Genomic DNA, 25,383 nt, shown 5'->3' with positions numbered 1-25,383 from the left:
TAGACTGAGGAAGACAAAGCTACCTCAAAGGGACACTCCCACTTCTAGGACTAACTTCCTCCCTCCCTTTGGCAGCCTCAGGCTCTGGGTTGGCTGGGTTTCCCCACCTTGGCTGGTAGAGGAGGGAGGACTGGTCCATCTAGTCATTCTCACCCTCCCAGACCTGAAGAGCAGGAAGCTGCCCACCCAGCTTGCTGTCACAGTAATGTAAGGTGCAGAGGTACTTGGGAGCCTGTGGAGCCACACAGGACCAGGAGGCCTCCAGACCCTATGGCAGTCAGCCCCTTGGAGCAGCGGCTGGGCAGCCTCACCATCTTCACCCGAGATGAGTTTGAGGATGAATGGCACCGAGTAGCCAGTGGTGGCTTCAGCCAGGTGTTCCAAGCAAGGCACAAGCTCTGGAGGACCCAGTATGCCATCAAGTGCTCCTCGTGCCTCCAGAAGGAAACCACCAGGTAGCTGACAGCCTGCTTCCACAGAGGAGAGCCTGAGGCAGAGAGAGTTTTGGGTCTAGGGAGCTCAGAGGATGGGATGAGCTGGGGCTGAGGTTGGCAATTGTCTAGGCGCTTTTAAATGGGGCCCTGTGATCTGAATTCCCCAGACTAGGCTCTTTTTCTGAGCCCACAATACAAGTAAATAATACCTGCTTGTTAGTGTCTCAAGAGGTCAAAGGTGAGTAGGAAACTACCTTACAAAGAAACACCTTTGTCTGTCTGGCCTCTCGAACTGTGTGATGATGCTCAGACATACTCCTCTGCACCCATCTTTTCTGGACAGGGCTGTTTTCCAAGGAATATGACATTTTGTTCAATGACCTGTAAGTGATCACCTTCTTTCTTTCTGTGCCAGTCACTGTAGACTGGAGAGGACTGGAAGCTGGGCACTGCCCCAGTAGGACATCATCCGGTAGCTGTTACCACACTACTGGCCTTCCACAGGGGATAAACTGAGGGCAGGACCCACCCAAGCCACTTGCCAGCCAACATAGGTCCTGCTGGAAAGTCAAGTCTGTTTTGGACCCTGGCTGTCATAGTGTGTGTTACAACCATGCTTTTCCTGCCTCTGGCTTTACTGACTGTGTATTCTTGCTATGTGCTTCTACCTTACAGTCAGGAAGGAAACATCTGGGAAGTTAGACATTGGTACGAAAACATGTCCTCCCATAAAGCATCTTGGGACATCAACTGGAAACTCAGTGACTATTACTTACATGCCAGCTGTTATGTTTTCTGAGCCTTGACAGTGTTCCCCAACAGTAGATTTTGTACTAGCTCTTCTCTGCACAGAGTATTCTGCTTTGGAATAGGGCCAGACAACTCTGAGAACTGTGTATCGTTTTTGAAAGGAAGAACATGAGGAAAGAGGGTGAGATGGCTTGGCATATAAAGGCATTTTGCAGCCAAGATTGATCCCCAGTACCTGCATGGTGGGAGGAGAAAACTGACTCCTGCAAGTTGTCCTGTGACTTCCACACCCAAACATATGAATGGTGACACATGCACATTCATACACACACGCATTGAAAGAAATATATTAATAAATAGAATGAGGAAGTGGATGGCATTCACATGCCTATATTGTAACTATGATTACAAAAACAAAAACAGGTTTCTTTCCTAAGTTCTTAGGAATGAAAAGGAAAAATCAAATTATTAATAATTATAACTAGTGTGTGTTATGTGTAGATGGCTATATTTGGAGCTTTGTGACTATTGCTGTATTAGATTCCCCATCCATCCATCCATCCATCCATCCATGTGATGAAGGCTAATTTGTTCTCAATGGGCCCAGCACTATACTGGACCCTGAGAGGAAATGACCAGTGCAGTAGACATGTTACCACTCTCTGGAGCTTGCAGCTCAGAGGGAGAGAGACATTAACCACATAATCTCTGACACACACAGGGAATGAATGGTTTATGGTCTGTCTTTTGAGCTCTTCCTGACAGAATTTGCCTGAGATCAGAAACCCTTCTCTGAGAAAGCTACCCTGGAGCTGAGATGTGAAGAATGAGTGTGACTTAAGTAGATGAGGAGAAAGTTTGCATGCAATGGGGATAAAAAGGACCTGTGACAAGAGGGACACAGTGTGTACAAAAATAAGGAAAGGGCCTTACAGCTGGAGTTGAGGACATGAAGGAGCAGAGAAAGATATCCTGAGGGGTTTTCAACCAGGTTGGAGAACAAGTGTGGAAAGGAAGCAATCCAATGTATCCAATGTGCAGCTTTCAGAATGGACTAGAGGTGTAGAATGGATGCTGTTCTTGTTAGGAGACTCATGTCTTCAGGCAGATGATGATGACACAGACTATCTTTCTTGTAGTGGAGATGGCATGAAAGGGAGGGAGGTAAGGAGTAGCATGACCTTGTTCTGCTGCTAGCTGACTGTGGGAAGCACAACAAAGGGTGCTGAGGTCTGCTTGGCATGCCAGAGGAAGACAGGACCCACTAGAATATCACTCTATGACAACAGGAGCTCATGTTTAGTTTGCTCACTGCTAGTGTCTGCTACATCATTATTGTTAAATTGATATATGTTAAATGATGGTCTTGGCATAAAAGAGGTCATGAATCCCATGTGTGAGGAGGACATATGCTGAGCATAAGATGCCCTTCAGTCAAGCATATGTCAGAGTAAAGACTGGTGCTTACATTATTAACGTTCACACGCTGTATGTTCTAGGTAGTAATTGAAGCCAGGACAGAGACAATATCATCCATTCTAAACCTTAAGTGAATAAACCCAAGAACCCAAGCCCCTGCCCTCATGGAGCTTCGATTCTAACAGAGGAAACAATGAGTAGATAAACAAATACAATTTTTATTTATAGTACTTAGGACTACTGGACACTTTCTTGACTGATATACCTAGGAGAGTTGAGTAATGGGATCACCAAGAATAGATCTGGTCTGGACATATTAATCTGTGGGTTACCAGCATGGACAGGGATGAAGGTAGATGCAACTGAGGCAGAGATGCCATTTATACAGGCTTGTTTGAGACAACAGTTAGGGCAATCTGAGTTATGTTTGAAGCAGATAAATGGTCAGGGCGTGAGTGAAGATGTTCTAGGCAGAGGAAACAACACAGGCAGAGTTCCTGAAGGGACAACACACTTGGCATGTGGGCTGAGAAAGAGGGATGGGTTAGGAAGCAATGAGGTCAGGGAGCTGTAGCAGGATGAAGGTGAGGAGACCACAAGGACCTTTGTTAAGCTTTGAGAGGCCCTTGTCTTCAGCTCTGAAGGAGAAGAAACCATTGGATGGCTCCTGGGAAAGCAGTGATGTTTTTGGGTTTTTTAGGGTTTATTTTTTATTATATATGTGCATGAAGATTGGGTATGTGTACATGAACCCAGGGGTCTACAGAGGCCAGAGGCATCATATCTGACTGGATCTGGAATTACAGATGGTTGGTTGTGAGCCACTTTTAATAGGGGTGCTTGGAACAGAACTTGGATCCTCTGAAAGAGCAGTCTGCACTCTTAACTGCTGAGTCATCTCTCCATTCCATACTATGTACATTTATATTTTAAAATATTTATTTGGAGGAAGAAGTAACAGTAGAAAGGCCACTTAGGGCATTTGGGCTCAGAGGCAAATGGCAGGGATAGCAAGTAGCCAGATCCTTGCTGTATTTCAATGATAGAACTGGTTGTGGGAATGAAGTAAGGGGTCAAAGAGGAATCCAGGACCTGTCTGAGGCCTGGAGGATGGTGCACAAGACAGTCTTCTGGAAAGATCAAGAGTCAAGCTTCAGATGCATGAAGTATCAAAGCAGCGAATGTCTGATGATGCTGATCATGACCAGAGAAATTGGAATGTGATGTGGGATGAGTAGAGAGCCTGGAATAAGTGTAAGGGCTCAGCATTCTAAATTAGCAAAGGAAACTGAAAAGGAAAGCTGCAGGGGAATGTGGACAAGGCTGGTATCAGGGAAGAGAGATTTGGACTGCCCACTGAGAGCTGGGGCAACAGGAGCTGAGGCCAGCAAGTCAGAAACCCACTGAAGAAGTCTGGGTGTGGCTGGGAGCTGTGTGGGGCACTATTCTCATTCTGCATGTTAAAACCAAGGCCCAGAGAACCCTGTCCAAAGTCATGCACATCTCAAGTGATAGAACTAAACCTTGAGATCAGAACAGTGTTACCTAAAGTCCCCAGAATTTGTCCACTTTGAGGCAGACACACATGGGTTTCCACATACCCAAGGGAAAGAGAGAGAAAGGTAAAAACACCCCCAGAGCTGTCAGGAAGACGTCTGGACTAGCAGAAGGGCTGGATGAGGCAAACCATGAAGTAACTAGCTGCTCAGATTCCTGGAGGATGGTAGATGTTCCTAGAGGTCAGACCCTCGGGCTGGTTTCCCAGGGTGACCCTGAGAGCATATTGTAAGCTGTCAGCAGCATCCTACTGCAGCATCAGAATAGCTTCACAGATACCTTGCCTTTTTTCTTTTTCTTTTATTTACTGCCATTCCTCCTTAATCCCTATCCCTGCAATTCCCCAACAGTCTCTTGCAATTTGCATATTTACAGTTCTGTGGGCACACACAGGGAAGTAGGGGGGAGGACCTGCCATGCTTGTTTTACAGGGCTTCCCCTTAAGTCTTGACTTCAGTTCACTTCCACAAAGATAAACTGTGCAATGCATGGCAATGGGTGGGGGTGGGACAAAGAGTACTGACTGTAGTTCATCCATAACATGAACTACCCTGCATCCATTAAAGACCATGCTTCAGGAGAATAACAATTCAGAGAATCGACAGAAAGGAGGGAGGGGCAAAAAGGAGAGAGAAAGGGAAAACGTCATAAAAGACCATACTAAAATGTTAGTCAAGGCCAACTCTGCAAGGTCAGATTACTGGCGGTTTAATTTTCTTTTCTACAGCTCTCTGTATCTACTAGGTTTTCCACGAGGTGCATGTATTATTTTCATAATCAAAATGGTAATAGATGTTATTTTAAAACAGAAGTATGAAGCATAATACTGGTCTTCCAGGGGCTCAAAAGCTGCCAGGGGAGATGAACATGAAAGCAAGTGGGTAGGATAAATGGCAGGCTGTGTTCCAGGCTTTTTATGGCTGGCTCTGCAGGATGGATGGACTCCCAGGCCTGCACACCCCTTGCCTTTTCACTGACAACTGTTTGAGCCCCAGTCCTGGCTGCCTGGGGAATTTCTACAGTCTCTCACTTCTTCTCTACTACTTTACAAGCTTCTGAGGTTTCTCTGGGTCTCCTCAGCCTGCATTATGCTCAGTTGGTATGTTCTACCCGTAGCTCACGTAATTAGTGTTTTTCTTTCTTCCATTTCATTCCTGCTTCTCCTCAGCTCTGAGATGAGTTGTCTCTTTGAAGAAGCCATCAAAATGGAAAAGATTAAGTTTCAACACATTGTGTCCATCTATGGGGTATGCAAGCAGCCCCTGGGCATTGTGATGGAGTTCATGGCCAATGGTTCCCTGGAGAAGACATTACCTACCCACAGCCTCAGCTGGCCACTCAAGTTCCGCATCATCCATGAAACCAGCTTGGCCATGAACTTCCTCCACAGCATTAAGCCACCCCTGCTCCACCTAGACCTCAAACCAGGCAACATCCTGCTGGACAACAATATGCATGTCAAGGTAAGGGCTCTCTGGTGATGTATGCTAGACCTCTTCCATGTAGCAGGGTTGTCTACCTAGACAACTCAACTCAAGAGTTTGAGCCATTTTCTGTTTGGATAAATAGTAAACACATGGGTTGTACCTGAAACAGTCATGTGTAAGCAGACAACTTTGGGAAATGAGACTGGGGGTTGTGGTACCCACAAAAATGCTCTTCTAAGATTGATAGAATAATCTCTACCCCTCATATTCTTTGTATGGAGCATGGATTTGTATAAAGAGGATTTTTATTAAGTCATAATGGCCTTTCTCTTTAGTGCTCAAAACCATCAATCTTTTCTTTGTCTTCAAGAGCCTTGCACATTCTGTTCCTCCAACCCTCTCTTTATCTAAAAAGTCTTAATCATATCACAGCTCTCAGATTGGTCATCATCTCCTTGGGGAGAACTTTCTTAATCTATCTCAACAGGGCCTTTGTATATACTCCCATTATACCTTTGTTACTTCCTTTTGCTGACCCTAGTTGCAGTATATAAGCATTCTACAAAAATTTTTTTTAGGTTAAGCAAAGTTGAATAATAGCTTCTTGAAGTGAGGAAAGGGTCTCAAAAGTGAGTAAAACTTGTTATTAATGTATGTACACTCTATCTGAATACCCACCCATCATGATGGTATGTGGTTTAAAGAGGTGTCTCTAACCCCATCTCATTGTCCCTTAATGAATGGTAAATGGCAGTCCAAAAGCAGAGAAAGATAAACACACTGTATGTTGTTAGTGTTCAAGGACCCATGAAGATGTAAAGAACAAGGCCCCTGGAGAGATAATGGTTTTCATCCTATAGATGAGAAAGCCGGGGCTCTGGGAAGATGAATAACAGGTTTAAGATCATCTAGGGAGTGGGTGGTAGAACTGGGAGACAGTGACATTGAAAATCACATGTGCTATACTAAGTAGCATATACTGATAAGGGCAGTGGGGAGGAGCCACAGATGGCTTCTAGAAGGTGTTTGTTGCTACCTTGTTCATGGCATCTGGCTTTCTTCCAGATTTCAGACTTTGGCCTGTCTAAGTGGATGGAGCAGTCAACCCACATGCAGCATATTGAGAGATCGGCTCTGCGGGGCACACTCAGCTACATCCCCCCTGAAATGTTCCTGGAGAACAACAAGGCTCCAGGGCCTGAATATGATATGTACAGGTGAGTGGGCAGCTGGACTATGTCATATGGACAGACTGGGGTCCCTATGGCTAACAGGCAGGTCAGGACAAGGATCAGGACTGGTCCTCCACATGCTGATGGAAGGGGAAAGGCAAAGAGGACCTGGAGAGGCTTCACCTGGGATTGTAGAGAATTTGGGGTTCCCCTGGCTAGGGATCATGGACATTAGATTAAGTCTCTCATCTAATATATTCCCCATTACAGCTTTGGGATTGTCATCTGGGAGATTCTCACTCAGAAGAAACCATATGCAGGTAACAGACGATCATGGCTCCATGCCTGTGGGAGGCTGAGGTTGGAGAACACAAGAGGAATAATGGGTTGTGTGAACCATAGTGTGAGCACCTCATGGATTTCTGTATTACTCTGCTTTCTCTAGTCCACAAATATTAGTGCTTATATAATAGTGAGCAAACATCAGCCTTAACCTTGTTTCATAGATCGAATACCCCAAGTTCCTTGTACTTTAAAATGTATAAAGCTGAAGCCTTTCCCCAAGCCTGATTGTCTGTTCTGCTGCCTTTGCACAGAAAAAGTAGGGATCAGGTTGAGTCTTGGCTAGAGCTGGACCAGTGACTCAGCTGCTCAACTGGAGCTTCAAGTAGATCCCAGACTCAGCTGCCTACTCCCTGATGTATAGGGCATCTGCTGCATCCACATCCTGTCAGGACCCTCCAACCTTCCACCCACTTGCTAGCCCTAGGTTCTCACCTTTTGAAACCTGCACAGCCTGGATCTTCTCTTATAGGACTCAATACAATGACCATCATCATCCGGGTAGCTGCAGGCATGAGGCCCTCCTTGCAGCCTGTCTCTACTGAATGGCCAGGGGAGGCCCACCAGATGATGGACCTGATGAAGCGCTGCTGGGACCAAGACCCTAAGAAGAGGCCATGCTTTATAAGTATCTACCAACCATTCCATGCCTAGGAGCAAGAGAGAGAGGGACAGGAGACAACCTTAGCACTAGAGCTCAGAAAGATGAATGAGGAGACATTTTCAGGGTGAGGCTGGGAGGCTCTGATATGCACAGCTGAGGATGGAGTTTATCATTGTTCACAGTGTGCCTAAAGGAGAGCGAGTCAGCAAAAGGAAGCCATAACATCTGAGCCTGGTCCTGCCACTGAGCTCTGTAGCTATCTCTGGAGACTTTGAATACTGTACAGTCTATAAGGTCATAGGCTGGAAGAGATGAGGTTATTTTGTCCTCTAGGGACAACACACAGAGTGGTGAGCATCTTAGCCATCATCTAGTCCTTACCTTCTCTTTCGGTGAAAAAAAAGACTTACTGGGGGGAGGGAGTGTCACTGACTTGCCAAGTATACCCCAACCATGTCAAGAGTAGGGCTCAGTTTCCTACCTCATTATGGGCATATGGGGACATACATGAACTTAGTAATGTGTTTAAGAGAACTCAAGAAATAGAAAATTATCTAATAGGTACTGAACACACCATTGAACTTGCCTGTTACCTCTTTTTTCTCTACCCCTAATCCTTGTGGAACAGATGTGACCATTGAAACAGACATGCTGCTGTCTCTGCTCCAGAGCCCTATGGCAGACCCTGAGTGTGAAGCTCTGGTCCGGAAGGTGTCTTGTAAGCCATCACTGAGCCAGCCCCACAAGGTGGATATGGCAGGCTGGGCAGGCCACTATAGGGATGCTGGAAGCCACTGTGTATCATCAATAGTCTCTGTCTAGTCTGGGAATAGGCAATGGGTGTCATTTACAAGGCTGCTCTACTGCTGAGGGTAACATGGGAACTGTAAGCCAAACTAGCTCACACTTAACTCTCCAACCCAGGGAGGCTAGGTTGGGGATGCCAGAATCCATAGGGGAGGACACAGTTCCTTATTCACCCAACTGTTCTCTAAAGGACATGGTGTTGTTGCTTAGAGCCCCTGGGAAGGACCTTACCCTACACTATCATGCTGTGGATGTCAGCATCATCCTTCAAGTCTCCTGTCCCTACTCTGACATGGGAATTGTCAGGGACAATTGGAGGGTTCCAGAGATATAGCCTGAAGTCTCTAAATGAAGAATAAGTTCCAGAAATTCTCTGCTTAGTGATTTCTTCTAGACATGTGCTGGTATAGGTAGCATGTGCTGGTATAAGTAGGTTTCCCAGGAAAGGTAGGATGTGAACATTGACAGACAACACAAAGCACTGGAGAAAGGCAGTGAAGACCAGATCTGATCCCTGATGACCCACTCTGTACATGCCTTCCCAGGTCAGCGATGAAGTCAACCAGGAGCTTTCACACAGTGGTGAGTTTGCCTGCTGAGATGGAACCAAAGACTCCACATGGAGGGAAGGGTGGGTCTATCCTTTCTCTCTGCTCATCCTCCTTGTGAGATGGGACCAGAGATTCCACATGGAGGAAAGGGTGGGGTCTATTTATTCTCCCTGTTCATCCTCCTTGACCCTCCCTCTTTCACAAGCTTACCACACATCAGGGATGGTCCAAAACACCCAGGTCCTTGGAGTTTCTCCTTCATGTTTGTGTCATTAAAAGATTAGATTCCTGTTTCTGTCATGAGAGATAGAACACTGGCTCTCAGTATTGGCTTTGTGTTAGGCTTATTTGAAAACATGAGAAAAAAATGTGTCTAGTGTCTACCCCATACAAATTAGAATCTGTAGGGGTTGGGCCTTGGCAGTGATCATTATTTAGTTCTCATACACAGTAGATGGAGCAGGAGGAGGTGAGGCCTGGAGGTCTTGTATCACACAAGCCCAAGTTCTAGTGCCGTTTTTATTTTCACAGCCTGCCTTCCTCTTGGATCCTTCTCTGAACATTCTTAACCACCTAATCTATCTCGCCACTGGTAAAATGAGCAAATATTGTTCACCTTCCCTTTAAATGGCTGGATATGGAGGCTCAAAGAGGCCAAGAACTATCAGGAGCCAGGGGATGTTCAGCAGTAGAGTGGGGATTTTAATCCAGGCCTCCTGGCTCCAACTCCATCCTGCCTTCTCTGTAAAACCCACGGGCTCCAACCTCTAACAGAATCAGTGACCCTTGATACCATGAAAGCCATTGCCCTCAGGTCTAGGCTGTTCCTGAAAAGTGTCTCCTGGAGGCAGGGGAATGTATAAAGTGACCTGTGATCAGGTAATGGTCTAGTTGTTGTTTGTTTTTGTTTTTATCAGCCTATCCCTTTATCTTAGCAGGCTCAGGTGACTCCTTGAAGTGGATCCTACAGCTCTCTGACAGCAAGAGCTTGGTCCCAAGTGACGAAGAACTACATGTCTATGAGAACAAAGTGACTCCCCTCCACTTCCTAGTGGCCCAGGGCAGCTTGGAACAAGTGAGACTTCTGCTGTCTCATGAGGTTGATGTGGACTGCCAGACAGCCTCCGGCTATACACCACTCCTCATCGCCACCCAGGACCAGCAGCCTGACCTCTGTGCCCTGCTCCTGGCACATGGTGCTGATGCCAACCTGGCAGATGAGGATGGCTGGGCCCCATTGCATTTTGCAGCCCAGAATGGGGATGACCACATTGCCCGTCTGCTCCTGGACCATGGGGCCCTAGTGGATGCCCAGGAGCACGAGGGCTGGACCCCACTCCACCTAGCTGCACAGAATAACTTTGAGAATGTGGCGCGGCTTCTGGTCTCTCGACAGGCTGACCTCAACCCTCGGGAGACTGAGGGCAAGACGCCCCTCCATGTGGCTGCATACTTTGGCCACATTGGTCTAGTCAAGTTGCTGACAGGACATGGGGCTGAGCTAAATGCTCAGCAGAGAAACCTGAGGACACCCCTGCACCTGGCAGTGGAGAGGGGGAAAGTGAGAGCCATCCAACACCTGCTAAAGAGTGGGGCATCCCCTGATGCCCTTGACTATGGTGGCTATAGCCCACTGCACATTGCTGTAGCCAGGGGCAAGCAACTTATCTTCAAGATGCTTCTCAGATATGGGGCCAGCCTTGAGCTACCCACACAACAGGGATGGACACCCCTACACCTAGCAACTTACAAGGGCCACGTGGAGATCATCCATCTGCTGGCCAAGAGCCATGCAGACCTGGATGCTCTTGGAAGTATGCATTGGACTCCCCTGCACCTGGCTGCCTTCCATGGAGAGGAGGTGGCGGTGTTGGCACTGCTACAGGGTGGGGCCAACCCCAATGCTGCTGAACAATCAGGCTGGACTCCTCTCCACTTGGCAGTGCAGAAAGGCACCTTCCTGGGTATCATCCACCTTCTAGAGCATGGTGCTGACGTCCATGCTTGCAACAAGGTGGGCTGGACACCTGCCCACCTGGCTGCTCTCAAGGGCAACACAGCCATCCTCAAAGTGCTGGTCAAGGCTGGTGCCCAACTGAACATCAAAGATGGAGTTGGCTGCACACCTCTGCAGCTGGCCCTCCGCAACCAAAAACAGGGGATAGTGACCTTCCTGGAGGGCAAGGAGCCTTCACTAGCCATTCTGGGAGTTTCTGAACCTGGATCCCAGACAGAAGTTTAGATAACTTCCAGGCCTCTGCCTGGAAGGGGAAAGGTTTGTGAACATGAAAGTGGTTGGAGAGGCCATTTCCCACCTGCCCATTTGACCTTGAGAGGAACCAGTGTCCTAGGTAGTGGAAGGAAGTGGTCCAGTGAGGTTGTTCTAGTAAGGCAGGAAAGCTGCAGAGAGCCAGGAAAACTGTTCCCAGCTCCCTTCCAAGTCATCTCCAGGCCATCCTTGCTCTTTCTTCTTTTCAAATAAGCTCATGTGCCTGTGATAAGCTTCTCTCCAGCCTCAAGACCTCAGTAACTTTTTGATACTTGTCTCTCGAGTAATGGAGCCCTTGCATCCCAAGGAACACCCCCAAAATAAAGACCTAGAGCTCCTCTAAGCTCCAATTTTGCATTCTAGGTGCTTCACCTTAGACTGGGTCAAGAGGGTCAGACACTTGCTTTACATCAGGAGCATGAACTTGGAATTCAAAGGATATGTCTGCTCACTGTTAGTCTCAGCCAGGCTCATGTCACCATGATGACCATAGCTTCTGGTGGCACTAGTCTCAGTCAATGGTATCACATATATTGGCAATGATGGAAGGATGTGCCCAAAGTGCAGATATGTGTTCATCGCTGGGATGACAGTTTCCTGTATCCAATCCCATGTTTCTCCGTGCCCATTTATATGGTCAGGTTCCAAACTCCAGAGTGGATAAAGCTGCTGATCACATTCTCCCAATTAGACATGGATCAGTTGGGTACCCATTGGGGCCAGTGGGGTTAATGTGGCTTATGTATGAATGTAGTGTCTAATGTGTTGTATGTGTGCATAATATATGTGTGTGAGAGCTCACAAGGGAAGAGAAAGGGCAGCTGAGGGGAGTTGGGTAGCTGTGTGTGTATGCATATGTCATTTGTCTTGTGTGGTCCATGTGCTTATATAATACCTGTATGTGAGCTTATGTGAAAATAGATAGGGCAGCTAAGAGAAATTGCAGATGTATGCATAATGCATGTATGCATATGAAATGCATCTGTGAAAACATGTGAGGGAGCAGGCAAGGTAGCTAAGAGAAAATGGAGGTATAAATGTTTAATACTTGTATGTGTGTGTGTGTAAATGCATGCAAGGGGGGAGGCAGTGCAGCAGAGAGGAAGTTGGTAGTGCAAGGGGGTTGTCTGGGCTTGGGGGTGGAGCTGCAATAGCTCCTTTATCAGCTCCTCAGAGAGCCGCTTTCTATGAACACAGATAGGCCACCCACCCATTGGTCTACCCATCAGTTGTGGGTAGATTGGGGAATGGCCAGGGCTGCTAATATCCAGCGTGTGTGTCGGTAGGTCTGGTTCAATGGTAAGTGAGGCAGTGGCTGTTAGAAGGATATGAGGAGAGCAGGTTTTCCCTTCTGCCTCCTCTTCCCATCATAATGAGGTGAACGATGGGGCAAAGGAGACTTGCTGTTCTATGTGGCGCCCTGCCTAGGGCATGGATTCATTTTGGCAACCCCACTTCCTCTATCCAGGCGTCTCTAGAACAGCTCCAGCTGGGCCCTGAACAGTCATGAAGCAGCCAATCATAAGCCTGGGATCAGCACTTGGCTGGTTTGTGTCCTCAAGAAGCAACTATCAGGCTAGTCTACACATTAGAATATCCTGATGAAGGGTTCTTTAAATATATCCTCAGTTGATTAAACCACAATCTGCAAGGCAAACCACAATGTGTGAGAGCACCATGACTCTAAAGTGGAGCAGTCAGGGCTTAGGATGACCACCAGGGGGCACACCCAAGGCACAGTGGAGTGGAAACTCCTGGCTCTGGGAACATCCAACAGATTGTTTATCCTTATTCTGTGCCAGCTGCCTAGTGTAATTATGATGATACCCCTAGTTCTGTCTCCTGAAACAATCAGTAGGAGGTGAGGGGCAGGTCTGTGTGCCCTTCTTGAACCCTAGAACACTGATGTAGCTCCAAGTCTAAAATTCCAGAACAGCCAGAGGAGATGCAGAAGCAGCATATTCACATTGGAAAAACCAAAGAAAATGGTGGCGATGGAGTCACAAGACAAGATAGTGTCTGTCTTATTACATAAGAAAGGGTGTTAGGGTAATCTTGAAGAAAGGCATTGGGGGGAAATACTTTGGCATTCATCCTGGTACATGGCAAAGGTGTTACAGGGGTGTGGTCGGGACTGTGCCAGTGAATCGTTTTGGCTCTGATGATCCTCAGATTCCTGCTTCCGTGAATCACTTCCTCTAAGAGCTAACAGAGGTAATAGTGTGGGCTCAGTCTTGAACAAGAGGGCATTGTTGTCTACTGTATTCTCAAGTTGCCCTAGACAGATACAACATTCTGAGCTTCATTTGGACACACCTGCCTTCTTAGTTATGTAGAAGTATTTTTGGTTGGGTTTAAGGGAGGTCCTTGAAATTGCTGGAAATAGGTCCCTAATGGGTTTCCACTGTGTTTAAAGTTTCTAATAATGGGAGTTTCTTACTGGACATTTCTATGTGGATGTCCTAGAGAACCCTTAAACTCAAATCAACCCAAAGTGTTCATTCCCCTCCCAACCACAAACTTGTTCCTTACCCCTTATCCATATCTTAGTTGAAGGTCTCCAATTTCCTAATCTAGGACTGGTATTTCCATCAGTACTGTAATGGAGGGAAGACATCTTTGGGATCTGCGTTACTTAGTAGGGTACCACTAGCTACTTGTGGGATTGAGTGCTTGATATATGGTAAGTGTAGATGAGAGATCAAGTTTTTAACGTCATTATATTTAAGTAGCCATATATGAATAAAATCAGCCTACGACCACCCCCTTTTTACCCCTTCTCTAGTCAGTTTCCAACTTAAGCATTAGGTTGATCAGAAAGAGCTACCTGAAAGGTGTCTCTGTAGAAGATGACACAGATGGAGCTGCAAAGGGCCAGAGGCCAGGCTTGGTAGAGGTGGAGGTATTCCATAAGCTCCAGAATGTGGGAGGGACAGACATATTTCTACAGGCAAACAATTTGATGTATTCCCAATGGGCAAGACTCGAATGTTTACCTTGAGTCTCACTGTGAGAGGATGAGGAGAGCTCCCATCTCTTTCCAGGTAAAGGATGGATAGATAGAGGCTGAGTGTCTAATACATTCCAAAGACCCCCGGAGCTGTGTGCAACAGGGAAGCTGGATGCTTTGGTGGGAAATTGGGGTTCCAGGCTACCACAGAGAATTTAGAGGTGGCCAACAAACCTGGGATAGAGTCTTCATTTTACACTTTATTAGCTGTAGGCTTTCCCTAGACATTACTGTTAGACAGGGACGCCTGTGGGTGCTTCAGCTTCAGTGTGTAGAAGAATTTTTGGATGTGAAGATGTTGCTGGATCACACAGCCCCAGCATGCACCAGCACTCACCTTCACTCTGTTCTCTTCTGTCTTCCAGCTCTTGTCCTTTCTTGTCAACATTGTTCCACTTACCTGCTCTTTCCTTATCGTGTACAGAAACAAATTCCTTTCCTATTCTAAACCTCTGCTAAGATGGCTTAGATCTGAAGGGAGCTATAGGGGACTAGAGACACCTATGGATGCATCCTCTAAGTACTTGCACCAGTCCTCTTGTCTCTTCCTCCAAAGCACCAGGAGTGTGTGTGCGTGCGCGCGTGCATGCATGCGTGTGTGTGTGTGTGTGTGTGTGTATGTGTGTGTGTGTGTACTCCTGATGTATGTGATACCAAACATTGACCTCAACTCAGGGCATCATGCATACTAGGCAAGCATGCTACCAACAGAGCTACACACCCAACAACTCCTATGCCGAACTTTTTAAAAATGAACTTGGGCTTTCTATGGCTCCACCAGGAGATAAAAAGTCTCTCTAGAAAGAGCAGCAGCAATCACCCTGGTCTCTGCTCTGGAAGACTCATGGGTAGAGTGAAGAATAGAATCTATTCTTATAAGGGTCTTCCCTGCCTCATCTATAGAGCTGAGATGAGTCACTTAGGTTTTCTTACCTAGAAGATACTGTATTTTCTTTCTACCAACTTCCTGCTTCACTTGGTATAGCAGAGTTATAGGCATGTGGTACACAAGAAAAGATGTTCAGAAACATAAAACACCCAGACTCTAGCGCTTTGCCATTGCTAACATTGTCCCCGCTCATTCTCCACCACCTGCTCCTGAACAGGAATAACTTTTGCATGGACCCTTGGGTACCATCCTAAAGGTCTGGTCTCACACAGGTTTTCTTTCTCTATCTAAAATAAAATATTAAATAAAAAATAACCCTGCCCATGTTAGTCACTTCACAGAATAGATGGCATAAGATTCAATCTGGGCTGTCACCCACCCAAGCACACCATCTCCTCAAACGAGTCCAGGGCACAGGAATGGCCCCTGGGACAGGAGGAGAAGACTACCAGGAAAGGCAGAGCCCAAAGATGCTCTGTACAGATAGATTATGAAGCCACAGATACAGACTGTGACCTTGCACCCAGGAGGACAGTGAACCATTTGGCACAGGGAAGAATGGGCAACAGCTGAGGGAAGCCATGTTGTCTCTGGGGACAAGGATGATCTAGTAATGGGCTCCAGGTATATGGGGACACTGGAAATAGGAGGGAAAGGAAATGGGGGAGGGAAAGCTCTGAGTGTTTCCTTCCCAAACCCATCAAGAGGAGCAGGGGCGGGGCCTTTTTGAAGAGCCAGAGCCTGGGATACCCCTTATTGCTAGGTGTTTTTGGATACCACTCCTCCCATCCCCTTGCTCCCAAGTGCTTAAGGGGGGAGAGGGTGGAGCCCAGCCCTCCCCCTGCCCACTCTAGCTGTCAATCTGCTGTCTGGAAGAAAGACTTGAAGCCTCCTGACAATTGTGGGCAACTCTCTCCTGCCCCGCCTCCCGCCCATTCCCTGCCCTCTTCCCCTCTTCTCTCTGACAGGATTCTTCTCTGATTGCTCTGGGGCTTGTCTCCCCACCCCACTTTCAGGGCCTCCCTTCCTCTCTCTCTGTCTTACTCTCTGTCTCTCATCTCTCTCTTTTATCTCTCAGTTTCACAGCTGGTAAACTTGAATGCCCTCATAAGACTTCTGATGATGAAACAAACTTTGACTCTCCCAGCCAAGTCAACATCATCCATCCTTAGGCTGACATCATAGCGTGCATGTGTGTGTGTGTGTGTGTGTGTGTGTGTGTGTGTGTGTGTGTGTGTGTGTGTGTGTTTGTGTGGTGTGGGGGGTGATTATTTGGTGGGTATCAGCAGCAGAGAGTTTCTTAGGGTTTCTGGACACAATGGGGGTTTGATCCACTTCAGGAGATGACAAGTAAGTTATTAGTGGCCCTTAGCTACCCTAGGGAAGCTGCTTGGTTTACCGTTTGGCACCAGGGTGCTCTGGGGACAAGAGCCTTTCTCAAGGTTTAGCACTACATTCAAGTTCAGCAAGAAGATCCAAGTCCATAATTACATGCTCAGGGCAAGTTAAGTGCTCCAAACTTTGGTGCTAAAAATATTATATTTAGCATGCAAATTATGCCCTGACAGCTCCCCAGAGCCTGAGCCCGTGGGTGCCACTACCTTGTTTGTCATTATTCCTGATTTTTAAGGTGCCAAGAACATTCCTCTTTCACTGGGTTGATTTCTAGTTCTCTTCTAAGGAGTCAAGTTTCCATTGCTGGGGCAGTGCCAGCCTGCAGACCCTGAAACTTTGGAGCTGTGAAAAGCCTGGAAGTGGAAGAGGGACATCTGTCCTGACCACTGTCTTCAGACATTCCCTGCCTCACACTACCTGTGCCATAGAATGGACAAGGAACAGACAGACACAAGCAAAGCCAACACCTCAGAGAACACCTTCACTGTAGAACTATCTCTGCCTTGGTGGCTGATTGGTCCTTCAGAGGCACCAGGATCCAGGGATCTGGGGGTAGTTGGAGTCCCTTTTTCATTGTCTGCTTTATGCTATATCTAAGTGTTAAAGATAGTATGGATCGTGGTCCAGGCCACTCAAGGGCCCATGGGAATGACTCTTGTCAAAGTTTTATTGGTTTGGTGCATGTATAGTGATGTTACAGAGTTGGAGCCCAGGGCCCTTCAAGCTGCAGCTTCCCCTCCCCCTTCAGGGCTGGACTATGCCAGGCCCAATAGTGGCAGTGGCCTCCTACCCACAATCCCCTCTAAGGCAGAGGCACTGGAAAGGAAGAGAAACTGGAAAAAGAAGGGATCAGCAGGGAAGTGGCAGGAGGCTACCCACTCCCCCAAAGAGTCCCAAGTTACCACCTCCAACTTGAGCCCCAACACGGGTCCCGGGCCTGACTTTCCAGGCTGGCCAGCATTTGCTGTGAGGAATGGATCTGTCCAAGGTTTGTCATGGGTTGGAGGGTGGCTTGGAGGGTAGAGGGAGATTAGCTACTTTTCTCCTTATGGACCTTGAGGATTAGAGTTGTTCCCCTCAAAGGGCACAGAAACCACACGGGGTGCTGTAAAGAGTAGGACACAGTGGTACCCACTGCTATGAAATGGGGTTCACACTGGAGTTGTGGAACAAAACAAATTTTCAGCCTCAATTTCTCTGGGGTCTGTGGAGCTATCCGGTGTTTATGTGTGTCTCCCAACACTAATGTTGCCTGGGGGCCTTGGCGTGTTCCCTGCTTTCCAGTGTAGTCCCTGTGAAGTCTGAACTGGCCTTCCCTCCTACCACCTGATCCAACAGAGGCAAGCAAGGGCCAAGTCAAGCCGACAATCAGGGTGTGGCCACCAAGCTGGATTCTGACCTTAGCAACTCCAGTGACCCCCGAGAAAGGTCAAGGAAGGCCACTGAATCTTTGGTGCCAAGGAGATGGGGTCTGGATATGAGAGGGACACTCTGCGAGCTGCCCTGAGCCATGGGTCCAACCCCAGAGCTGGTAGGATACCAGTCTCCCTGGCCCTTCCCTGGTAGGATGAGGGTGTGTGGGCAGAGAGGGGCACCAAGCCAAGCTAACACTGCAGGGCCTGCAGGGTCAAGAGAAGGCCAGGTCCACCTGGGCCTTTCTGCCCACAGCTTGCAGGGAAGATGTCTGGCCTGCCCAAGCAGGGAGGTGGGAAGCAGCTGCTGTGCAGGCGAGGGGCAGACTCAGCAGTGCAGGATCTTCATGAAGGCCTTGCGGAACTCGATGTTGAAGGTGGTATAGATGATGGGATTCACGGCACTGTTGACATAGCCCAGCCACGTGAAGGCGCTGTAGAGGACTGGAGGGATGTTGCAGTCACAGTGTATGTTCAGGATGTGCGTGATGAAGAAGGGCAGCCAGCAAATGATGAACACACCTGGGAAGAGGGCAAGGTCAGGTGGGCCCCAGGCCAAGGAGATCCTGGCCTGGGAGGGCCCCACTCCTGCCACACCTGTCTGCTCTGCCACAGGCTTCCCTGGGGGCACTAAGACTTCTAACTGCATGTGGTAGTCTCAGGACCACAGCAATAGGAGCCCTGGTCTCAGATCTAAGCAACCTGCTTTTGACACTATCTGTAGGGAAGGGTCCCTGCGCCTTCCTCGGGCCTCATTTTTGGTTTTATTTTTTCATCTGCTGAATGAATATGGCAACCATCTGCTGGGGAAGGAAGTGGCTTAAAAACAAGTGGGAAATGTTAGCCTTCTGATCCTAGTCAGTCTCTGCAAATGGGCACACAGACTACTTTCCAGTTACCACTGGGGACAATGTTATCCTCAAGCTGGTGACATTAGAAAGATTGTTCTCAGCAGTGCGGGACTACAATTTAGGGACAGAGAGAGCTAAATACCCCATCTTATTTAATTTTCCTGACAGCCCCTTGAATTCAATGGGAAACCAAATTTCATGTTGGCTCCACATTGTACCCAGGGCCTCTTTGCTCTTGAGTAACACAACTGCTATCTGATCCCCCTCTGTCTAGGTCCCTCAAATGGCAAGGATCTTGTTCCAGCCTTTCCCAAGATTGCTCAGTGTTAGTAGACACACCCTTTGTTGGTCCTACCAGAAGACCATGCCTTCTTACACAGGCAGGCCTCAGGAACTCTTGTTCCTGTTACACACTCAGTGTGTAGGTGTAGGAGGATGTTTTAGGAGGATGTTTAGAACATAGCAAGGCCCTAGAACTAGTGGACTGGCACGCAGAGCCTTGCTCTACACCCACCCTACCACACCCTAGATAAGTGGAAAATAATCCCTTGCCCTTCTAGGGCCCGTGCCTCTGAGCAGGAGGGTATTAGAACCTGCCCACTCATTTGCCAAGATTTCCAGACCATCAGATGGGATCCCAGTGACACATGGATGGCAAATTAACACCCTACCCTCCTTTCCTAACTGTCTCTATCAGTCTACTTACTCCTAGGATTTGTCTTTCATTACACAATTTCCTAGAAGTTAAAAATAATTGTGTGTGTGTGTGTGTGTGTGTGTGTGTGTGTGTGTGTGTGTGTGTCTGTGTGTGTGTATGAGCATCCATATGACACATGAAGATCAGAGGACAACTTGTGGGAATTGGTATGGGACTGAGGAACTGAAATCAGGTTGTCAGGCGTGGTGGTGGCAAGTGCCTTTACCAGCTCAGCTGCCCCTCCAGCCCATAGACACTGGAGCCACCTCTCAAGGGCCCATCTCATTTTTCACAGTTTTATTCCATGGGGACTGGGTTGAGTGAAAATGTATGTTTCCAAATTTCTCATCAATAGTAATAGTAACAAAACATACAAAAACTCATACATGTGATACTTTTCAACCCTGTACTGTCCTGACTATGACAACAAACCTGAGAGGCATCTTACTTCACAGACTGGGGGACCAGAAGAAGACAGTAACTTGGGACACAGGCTATGGTATTTTTCCATAGCCCAGTGAAGTTCAGACACTGTAGTCAAACTGCCTGAGTTGATCATGGTCAAGTTGTATAACTACACCAAGTCCTGGTTTACCCTTCTGTATAGTAGGCACAATAGGAGATTCTACTGAATATTGATTGTTTGAATGTAAAGAAGTACCCAATCCATGACCTTCCAGCCATGTTCATCAAGGCAGAGTCCGGGACCTGCAGGGATTACCCTTTCCCCTGACAAGGCTGGGCATGGCATGACTGTTGCCATCAGCCAGATCTGACTCACCAAGAACAATGGCAAGCATCTGAGTGGCTTTCTTCTCCTTCTGCTGGGAAAGCTTCCTGCGGCTCATTGTCTTAAGGGAGGTCCGGGTTTTGCCATTGGGCATGGTCTGGATCTCAAAGAACTTGGCAATCTTGGGGTTGGCAATCCTGGCATGCCCATTCTTCTCTGGCTTGGCAGGACTGTCAGGGTTGCTATGGAGGCCATGATGGGATGGATCAGGGAGAGTTAGTTGGTGGTGACTAGGTGGGATGGGGCTATACCGGGTCCTCTCTGGTGGACTGGTGCTTGACAGCATCTCCATCTCCAGCTCCTGAGCACGACGGGCAGCATCCTATGATGGAGGCAGAGAACTTAGGATGAAGTCCCTGGGCAGAAGTCACCAAGCCTCCTTGGCTTTCCTACCCCTCTGCACACTCCTGCAAACAACAGAGTGATTGCCAGGAAGACAAAGAAGACAAAGAAGGTCATCGCTGGGAGGCAGGGGCCATTTGAATACAGAACTCAAACTTAAGGCAGTCACTCCTAACCTACTGCCCAGAGAAATTCTTGTAAAGCCTCAATACCCTAGAAATACCGAGTGCCAGTACCCAGGCACTTATCTTTTTATAACCCGAGTAACACTTTTTAGGTCCTAACTAAGGGCCAGACACCATTCCACCTGTTAAGATAAGCCCCTGACTGATATTCAGTCTTCACTTACCTTCAGGAACTCAGTTCTGATAATGTGAAAATCATGCTCCCCATCCTCCCTGCCAGGGTGGAGTACAGACTCCTGCACCAGCAAGGGTATGGAAGCTGACTAGCCTGACCCAGAAGCCAAGGGCTGATCTGGAAGATCCATATCTTCCTTGCTGACTTGGAAGGTCTAGCATAGATCCATAAAGGGCTTCCAAGTTCCTCTTTAGGCCCTCTTGTCCTGGACCTTTCTGGTCTCAGACCAGCCTCTGAAACACAATCTATGTTTCCAGATGGTGAAACAGGCTTCTGCCTTGAATATAACCTGAGATCTGTCTTACCACCTGCTTCACAAATAGCTTATTAGAGTCCTACCCTTGGAATGCAGGCATCTAAGAGACATTGCTGGACTTTACATACAGTCCTCTGTGGGTTCCCTGTGCAGCTGCAGGCTGAAAGGCCTGCTTCTTGAACTCTGGTGCCAGCTAGTACCAGAAAGAGCCAAGGTATGCTATGAATCTGCACCTATGAGATCTACTTTCAAGGTATGCTTCTTGTCCACCTCAGATGCTCTGCTCTTCCCTCACCCCACCCCAGCGGCCAGCTCCCAGCCCCAGAGCTGCCCATCCCAAAGGTGGTGGCACATGCTGAATGGAACAGTGTGGATTCAGAAGTCACATAGATCTGGGCTCCAGTACATGCCCGACACTAACTGTTCAGACTTGGGTGAGCTACCTGTACTCCATGAGCCTTGGCTTCCTCTTCTGTGAGCTAAAGACCAATAAGATTTACTTCCCAGGGTCACATGAGGATTTGATGAGATGGCAGAAAGCATGGCAGGTGTTTGAGAAGTGGAAATAGCCTGTATTGTCACTTTTACTAGGTTACATGGGTAGGTCATTTCTCCCAACAAGCTTCTGTGTGTCTGTGCCTTGCAGAATTGAGATAGCTCATTGCCCCCATACTCCAAAGTATGCAAAGTGAATGTGCTCTCAACAGATACAAAGAAGCGGTGCCAGGAGGCACTTTTCCCTTAAAATAGCTAGCTAGTGAGGTCCCAGGATGGGGAATTGTGGGTTCCACTGAGGGTAAAAAGATGGTATTGGGTCCCTGACCTAAACACTTACCATTCTCCGCCTGTTCACTGGGAAACTCCCATTAGACTTCATGATAACGGTGCAGAGTTTCATGTCCTCAGGGTGAGTACAGTTGCCCTGTGGAGTGAGCCAGCACATGGGTCACACAAGACAGTGGGGAGCAGAGGTGGTAAGGGGACAGAAACCCAAGACAAGGGAGTTCATGGAGAACTCAAACTAGGGGCAGAGGCCCAGAAATTAGAGGAATGTGGCCACAGAAGGCAGTTGGGGCAAGAGTGAAGGCTGGTACTGTGAGGAGGAGAGGTAGGGAAGGGGAGGGGCCAAAGGACCTCACTCTTTGTGGAGGACCTGCTCAGGATCATGCTAGGCACATGCTCACATCCCTTCTCACATCAGATCTTCAGGACCACCCTGTGAAGTGCACATGACTCCCATTTAACAGACGAGGAAACTGAGGCTCACAGAAGCTAAGCAACATGCCCAAGGACACACATTTTTTTTTTTAAAAAAAAGTAATGTCACCAGGATTTGGGCCTGATGCATCCAATCAAAAGAGTGATGAAACCAGGATTTGGACCTGATGCATCTAACTCCCATAAGTTCTTGTTCTTTTCATACCCACATACGGTCTTCATTGTAAAATCTTGAGTGGAAAAAGGAGGTTGTATGATAAAAGAGCAGAGAAAGAATAGAGGGGCAGAGGAGGGAAAAAGAAAAGAGGAGGCAGGAATATGCATGGAGGGAAGGGCATAGCAGAGCAGAGCAGCTAAATGGAATAGTGTAGAGAAGATGGAGGAAAGGAAAAAGTAAGTATAGAGGTCAGAGTGAAAAAGGTAAAACTACATGAGGAGAAAGAGAGAAACTAAGGACCAGACCAAGCAAGAACTGCTTTGTGCAGCCACAAAGGTCTTCACATACAGTTCTAGTTAGCTCCCACCATGAACCCCATCCTCTCTTTCTAAAGATTCTGTCACTCAGCTGAGGTCCACACCATCACCCAGCCCCACCAGCTCTTACAGCCTAGATTTCCACTTTGCTATTATTTCTCAGGCCCCCCACCCAAGTATAGTATTATCTCTCTTGGTAATAGGTAGGGACCCATGTTGGGGCTGAGGTCTGAGGACCTTGAGTGGGGTCTTCAGGTTGGCTCTGAAAGCTCTGCTGCTGCGCTTGGTGTTGACCCGCTTGCGGCGCTTGCGGAGGACGATGTAGATTTTAATATAGACCAGCAGGGTAACGATGAAGGGCACGTAGAATGAGACAATGGAGGAGTAGACCACGAAGGCAGGGTTGGCGATGATACACTCATTCTGGTCTGGGGGGGGAGGAGAAACCCATATGGGCAATGTGTCAGCAGTCCCACCATGCCATAGCAACACCAGAGGACATCCATCCCCTTGTTGGGAACCAGAGCAATTTTACAGTCTAGGTACTGGCTGTTGCCTGGAAATGGTAGATACAAATAAATATTCAGTTAAAAAAAATAGGGCATAAAATCTCCAACTGTTAGTAAGAAGTAAAACTGGTACTACTGACTGCTTCCAAGGTTTGTGTTCCTTTTTTTTAATAACTTGCTCATTAGTTTTGTCCTTTCTAAGCACACAGGAGAGAGAGCCATGATTCAGAAGAAATGACACAAAGAAACATTTTCAAAAGAGGAAGCCATTACTTTAGCCTTCCTATGTAATGGGGAAGGAGCGGCCCTGTCACTCCATAATTTTGGTAACAGGATTATCTCACCTACTTACTGAACTAACTTACCTGTGTTTAATATGCATCCATGGTCCCTTCCAGGTAGACCAGATGTCTGTTGATATCAAGCCCATTCTATATTAATTCAAGAATAATTAGTCTTTTCCCCATTCCTGGGAATTCCTGTGGCACCTGTATTCTGAACTACATACTTCTGGAGCTTCACTGTAACCTATGAACCACAGAGACACCTACTTAGCTCTTGTCTCTCTGCTGAGAAGCAACTCTATACTGCAAATGTTCTGTTCCTCTTTTGTCTGAGATGCTCCTAACTCTGCCTCACACAGGAAGGATATTGAGGTTGGATCAACTCCTACTTGTTTCTAGATTTTTTGCTCTAGGAAGCATAGGACCCATACTCATCCTCCAAATAACACTACCAGACATGGATAGAGTAACCTCTCTGCTAAACACAGGAGCCTGCACACACATGTGTAAGGCTGTCTGGCTTCCTTTGACATATTAAATAAAATTGAAAATGGTCAGACCTCCTCCTCAGCCATCTTCCCTGCTCCTCAGCAAGTACCAATGTGCCTGGAGCCATTGTTTCCTCTCCTGCTTAATCTGGAACAACTCTGAGTTGGACAGGATCTGGGGGATGCATCCAGCCTCCTTGAAGATAAGACTGGGTCACCATTGGCCTTCAACCCATATCTGTATCAAAGACTCAGCCACCCAGTTCCCTGTATAGAGCTGAGAGATGGAGCAATGTGAACCCCAGGCAAAGACCAGACTTGCCTGTGTTGTTGAGTCCGAAGAGTAGTGGGCAGGAGATGGTGAAGGACAGGACCCAGACAATGGCGATCATGACAGTTACTCGGCGCTTGGAGCTATAGCGTGTGTTGTATAGCATGGGCATGGCCACAGCTGTGTACCTGCAAAGGTGGGGATCCTAAGTAAAATTTGCAGGCCAGAAGACTTCTCACTATATAAGATGCACCACAGAAGCCCCCTCTGCTTAGTTCTATGGTGCCTAACTAATCCACTCACTAAATCCTTCCCCTTGTCTCCACATTCAAACACACAATCAAGCACTTAATGAGCAGCAGCTACTGGATACCCCTGGACTATTACACTAATTAATTTCCCCACCTGGACTGCAGACTTTCTGATGGATCTTTGCACATTTGATACCAGGATCACTATACTGGACTGCAGAAGGTGGAAGAAATGTCCCTCAGAGCAAGGCTTTAATCCCATTTAGCAGTAAGTGATAACAGAGGCAACCATTTTTAATCCTCCCTCACATTCCTCTGCCAAGTTCTCCTCACTCAATAATATCTGATCTTCCAATAGTGCCGTGAGGGGGAAACACCGAGCCTCTGGAAACCTTCCTGTTGCGTCAGCATAAATGAGTGAAAGCCTCTAAGGATACAGCTTGGGAAAGTGGGCATGGCCTGGACCCCCTTGATCAGGACACAACATTCAAACTCAACACTGTGGCATAAGGGACAGGTATCATTTTCATGTCCTGAAAACAAATCATAGAGTT

At 47.5% G+C, this 25,383-nt stretch overlaps 2 protein-coding genes across 3 annotated transcripts in view; one reads left to right on the top strand and one right to left on the bottom strand.

The window, feature by feature from the left end:
- Window positions 1-202: 202 nt before the first annotated feature.
- Ankk1 (ankyrin repeat and kinase domain containing 1) lies at window positions 203-11,305 on the top strand. The gene is made up of 8 exons (XM_051197380.1): window positions 203-455; window positions 5,329-5,623; window positions 6,653-6,804; window positions 7,030-7,079; window positions 7,574-7,729; window positions 8,334-8,452; window positions 9,058-9,094; window positions 10,002-11,305. The coding sequence occupies exons 1-8, from the start codon at window positions 271-273 to the stop codon at window positions 11,303-11,305; spliced, it is 2,298 nt and encodes a 765-aa protein (XP_051053337.1). The 5' UTR covers window positions 203-270.
- Window positions 11,306-17,275: 5,970 nt separating this feature from the next.
- Window positions 17,276-25,383, bottom strand: part of Drd2 (dopamine receptor D2) — a 61,719-nt gene continuing 53,611 nt past the window's right edge. For both annotated transcript variants that reach the window (XM_051197378.1, XM_051197379.1), the window contains exons 4-8: window positions 24,630-24,766; window positions 23,264-23,454; window positions 22,170-22,256; window positions 20,368-20,698; window positions 17,276-18,560 (exon numbers count right to left, since the gene is read on the bottom strand). In XM_051197378.1, the coding sequence (XP_051053335.1) occupies window positions 18,367-18,560; window positions 20,368-20,698; window positions 22,170-22,256; window positions 23,264-23,454; window positions 24,630-24,766 (940 nt within the window). In that variant the 3' untranslated portion in view covers window positions 17,276-18,366. The remainder of the gene's footprint in view (window positions 18,561-20,367; window positions 20,699-22,169; window positions 22,257-23,263; window positions 23,455-24,629; window positions 24,767-25,383) is intronic.

The sequence above is a fragment of the Phodopus roborovskii genome, unplaced genomic scaffold (assembly GCF_943737965.1).
Source record: "Phodopus roborovskii unplaced genomic scaffold, PHOROB, whole genome shotgun sequence".
NCBI classification, from domain to species: domain Eukaryota; kingdom Metazoa; phylum Chordata; class Mammalia; order Rodentia; family Cricetidae; genus Phodopus; species Phodopus roborovskii.
This window is presented reverse-complemented; position numbering and strand designations above follow the sequence as displayed.